A 4,292-nucleotide genomic window follows, 5' to 3' on the forward strand; every position below is an offset into this window, starting at 1 on the left:
CGGAAAGTTGGTAAAAATAAAAATATAATTGAGCATAATTTTCAAGAATATATAATGTATATTATAAAAATATCTTTATTTAAATAATTAATTTTATATTACGTGCATGGAATATATAATTTACAATCTATATTTTCTTTCATTCTGAATTGTGTAAATAAATTTTTGAAGTATTGTTGTTAATACTAACATTATTATTACTAACAAATTATTCTAATTAATTTTTTTTACTATGCTCATTATTTTGTTATTCCATCATTATACATGCTTAAATACTTTTTATTTTTTTAATTTATGAATAATATTTATTTATTCTATAGGTAAGTCCATAATATAAATTAAAAGGGGAAATCATAATATTAAAAAGTTTTAAAAAAATAAAAAGAAGATAAATGTTTATAATTTAGAGGGTAAAATAAGTGTTTGGGAATCCAAAATTTGAAAAATCTAGTTGAGTGAGCTTCTGAGTGCAATATGCATAGTTCAGTGACTTTGTTGTTGCAAACGAAAGTAAAGTGACTTTAAAAGATAATTTGGGATAGTTGAGTGACCATTTGAGTAATGGACTCATTAATTGAATGTGCCACGTCCACTAGATGGGAACTTAAATGAATCATGAATAGGTATAGTTTAATGAATTTAAGAAACTCTTACGTGCCTAGGAGTACTTTCAGCCCTCTTATATGTTAGTTTCTCCAACTTTAGTTGCAACTATCCTTAACTATTTTAACTTTGGTCCCTGGTTCTGCTGCTTTCTGTGCTCAAAGTACCATTTGAGACCAATGAGTTCGTATCCTCCGCCAGGCAAGTTAATATCCTCAATTCCTTTTCTATTTATCTGTTTTTTTCCCTCTCTTGAACATCAAGATAATATTGAGGAATAAATCACAAATTTCATGGGGTAACTAATTTCTCCTAGCATGTTATTGGCCTTTTCATTTGTGAAAAGTGAAACACTTTAAGATACTTTAGAGGTTAGAAAATTGTCAAGGAAGATGTAAAAGAATGGAGTACGTACTAGCTAGGATATAGTCTCCCTAGTTTTATATACGAGGGCTCTTTTAATATTTCCTACTACAAAATCATATATAGTTTTGATTGTTATATAGGGTACGGTGCACCTCCTCCACCACCAAGCGGCGGGTACTACGGTCAGGGCTATCCTCCGCCGCCAAGTTATCAAGGATACTTCAATGATCAATACGCTCCTCCACCACCTCCTCACCATATCTATCACCACCAGCAGCATAAAGGATGTTCCTCATTCCTCAAAGGCTGGTATATATGTCATCTCTCTCTCTCTCTCTCTCCATTTTTCGGGTTTTTTCATCATAACCTATAATAGGTTATCCATTCTTCAGTTTTTTGAGGTAAACTGTCGACACATATATTTAAACTTTGAACATTTTTTGTCTCTCATCCCCCCTCCCCCTCCTTTTTTTTTTTTTTTTTTTGGGTCTCTTTAATTCTTCGTTGACATTTTCCAATAATTGGGGCCCATACTTCATGTGTCCAATAAATTAAATAAGCGCCCCCGCCCAATTATTTGTTAAATGTATAAATATGACCCTCAAGTAATACAAGTGGAAGGGTAACTTGCAAATTAGAACGGAACGATGAGGACAATATAGTTGTATTAGTAAGACTCATATATCTTTTTGTGATATTCAAGAACGTTGTTCGGTATGTATATACTCTATATCTTATTCTAAGCATATTTTCATCAAATCTTGATAAGCTCTAACTGATCTTTCGAATCAATTGACTTTTTGGTTAGTTCTTCTTAGATAGTATAATTGTATAATTAGGTAGATAACTTTAGCACATGACATTTTGATTAAGACAAATGAAAAAGCACCGAAGTTTCCTAGCTAATGTTTCCATATGAATGTCCAGAAAATACATGTCTCATTTCTGGCTGCTCCATTATTTGTGCCCACAAAACCAAAAAAAACAAAAATAAAAAAGGAATAATTTTTTTTTTATTTTCGAGAGAAAAGAAGCAAAGAAATACTAGCATTGTGTGTTCTTCGCCAAAAATAGAATTGCGAAACTGGGAAAAATGGAAAACACGAAAATGATTGTAAATTTTATGGTAAAAAACCACAGATATTATATGTTAGAGATTTATCTGAGAGAATCTTTAATGTTAAAAGAAGTAGTACACATTTGAAATCTGAAGTAAACACTCTTGGAATTAATGGTCAGGAAATTCGCAGAATCTTTTAGGGGTATTAAAAGTTTCATGAAGAAAGTATGCCGTTAGACAACTCAAAACATATCACTGGTATTTTCTAGAATGTCGAAATACATAAAGGGCTCCTTTAAGTTGTCACAAACGATTAGCTGAACACCTCAACTTCCCAAATGTCCAACTAGACACTTCCACTTGATATATATGTGTGTCATTTAAACACATGTAGCTGATGTGGCATATGCGTGATAGCTACCAAAATTTTGAGCGTGTGAACTCGTTTTCTCAGCCTATTTTTGTGTTCTTTGAAAAAGAAATGTTTTTTCTCTTTGTTTCTTTTCCACTTTACAGTCACCTCCATTACCGACCACCATTCACGGCAGCTTCATCTACGCCCCTTCAACCAGCAGCCCCTTCAACCACTACCGATAACAATACTTTCCTTCCAATTGAAGCACATAAACAACAACCAATTACTTGAATCGGCCAAACAATAATTTTAAGGAAAAAATTACAGACAAAAAGAAAACAATAAACTAGAGAAAGAAAAGTGATACAAGTCCAAATTCATAATCAAGAAAATGACAGAGAGAGAGAGAGAATTAAAGATTCCAATACAATTGAATCTTTCAAAATTTTCCAGCGATGAGCTTTTCCGCCGAGAGAGGCCACAAGATGAGAATTTTCGGCGAGGTCCGTGGGTGGCTAGGTTATTCGCTTGGCTATTCAATGTTTTTTCAAATTTGTATTAGTTTTAAGAAAAGGTTTTAGATTTAATTTCTGAATATGGATAGGATAGGTTTTGGATAGAAGGTGTCTCGGAGAAGAAGGTGGGAAGTGAAAGGGTTTGACGGGAAAAACTTAGGTTTGTTTGGAGGGATGATGGTTTTAGGAAAAGGGAATGGGGGATCGGGAATTGCAATTGGTCTGTTTGGGCTGAAGGTGGGTTTGTCTTTTTCTTTTGTTTTTATTTTTTATTTTATTGAATTTTTTTTTAAATTATTGTTTACCATTTTAATTCAGCATTACACATGTTACTATCTTATTGGTTCATTTACCACGTAATCAGCGATTGCATTTCACTTATGTGATCTGTTGAACGAAGGTGTCTAAATGACACACATATATATTCGGTAATGTGTCTAGTTGGACATCTGGGAACTGGGGGTGTTCAGCTGATCGTTGGTGACAACTTAAAGTGGCCCTTTATGTATTTCGCCTAAATAAAGTGGTACATTGTAAAATTCAATGTTTTTGACCAATGATGTGAACGAATTTAAGTGATAAATAAGATCATAATTTAATCATATAACTATGAAATAGTCAAGTGGAAAAAAAAATTAAAGATGGATCTTCAAAGAAATGTATTTATTTGGATTTTACTATAATATTAGCTGTCTTATTTTTCAGGCTAATAGTTGCACTTATATAGAAAAGCTACTTGCAATTATCCATCGAATGATCTATTAGTATATTTATTTTACATTATCGATGTATAGAAGTTAAACTATATTTATTTACCTAGTGCTGATTGCTTTTTACAGTTTGGCTGCTCTTTGTTGTTGCTGTATTTTGGAAGAGTGCTGCTGCTGCTGTTTCTAGTTGGTTGGATTTGCCTGTCAAACTTTTACTATTTGATGGCTTTTAATCTCAAAATTTAAGATGGTGATGATAAATAATAATGTTCCTAATTAATGGACTTTGAACTGCAGACTATATGTGTGGGTTTTCTTGATTTTAGTTATGTATTGTTGGAGGCATTATGGAAGGGCAAATGCCAGCTACTTATATTACAAATAATAATTATATTTTTTAGCTGGATGATGTGATATTCTATTTTTAAATGTTCCATTTTTATCCGTCTGCGTTTCTAAAGGAGAGAGTAAGATTTGTATGCTGTCTCTTATGTGGTATATCACATAAATATCATTGAGCTGAATTCTTGTTACCAATTGTTAAAACATGCGTAGCGGAAGTGATGAACTTATCAATGGCATGCAACTAGAATCAAAGGTCACGAAGAGAGAAATTTAGAGAGAGAAATTTTGAGAAGAGGAAGAACTCTGTTCTTTCAATTGCAGAGAAATGAAGATGACAA

The 4,292-nt window shown here is 32.5% G+C and overlaps 1 protein-coding gene across 1 annotated transcript; it reads left to right on the forward strand.

Moving 5' to 3' along the window:
* The first annotated feature begins 654 nt into the window (after positions 1-654).
* Positions 655-4,053, forward strand: LOC109243709 (cysteine-rich and transmembrane domain-containing protein A-like). The gene is made up of 3 exons (XM_019410684.1): positions 655-804; positions 1,110-1,278; positions 3,739-4,053. The coding sequence occupies exons 1-3, from the start codon at positions 684-686 to the stop codon at positions 3,794-3,796; spliced, it is 348 nt and encodes a 115-aa protein (XP_019266229.1). The 5' UTR covers positions 655-683; the 3' UTR covers positions 3,797-4,053.
* The last annotated feature ends 239 nt before the right edge of the window (positions 4,054-4,292 follow it).

Source organism: Nicotiana attenuata, unplaced genomic scaffold, assembly GCF_001879085.1.
Source record: "Nicotiana attenuata strain UT unplaced genomic scaffold, NIATTr2, whole genome shotgun sequence".
In the NCBI taxonomy this organism is placed as follows: domain Eukaryota; kingdom Viridiplantae; phylum Streptophyta; class Magnoliopsida; order Solanales; family Solanaceae; genus Nicotiana; species Nicotiana attenuata.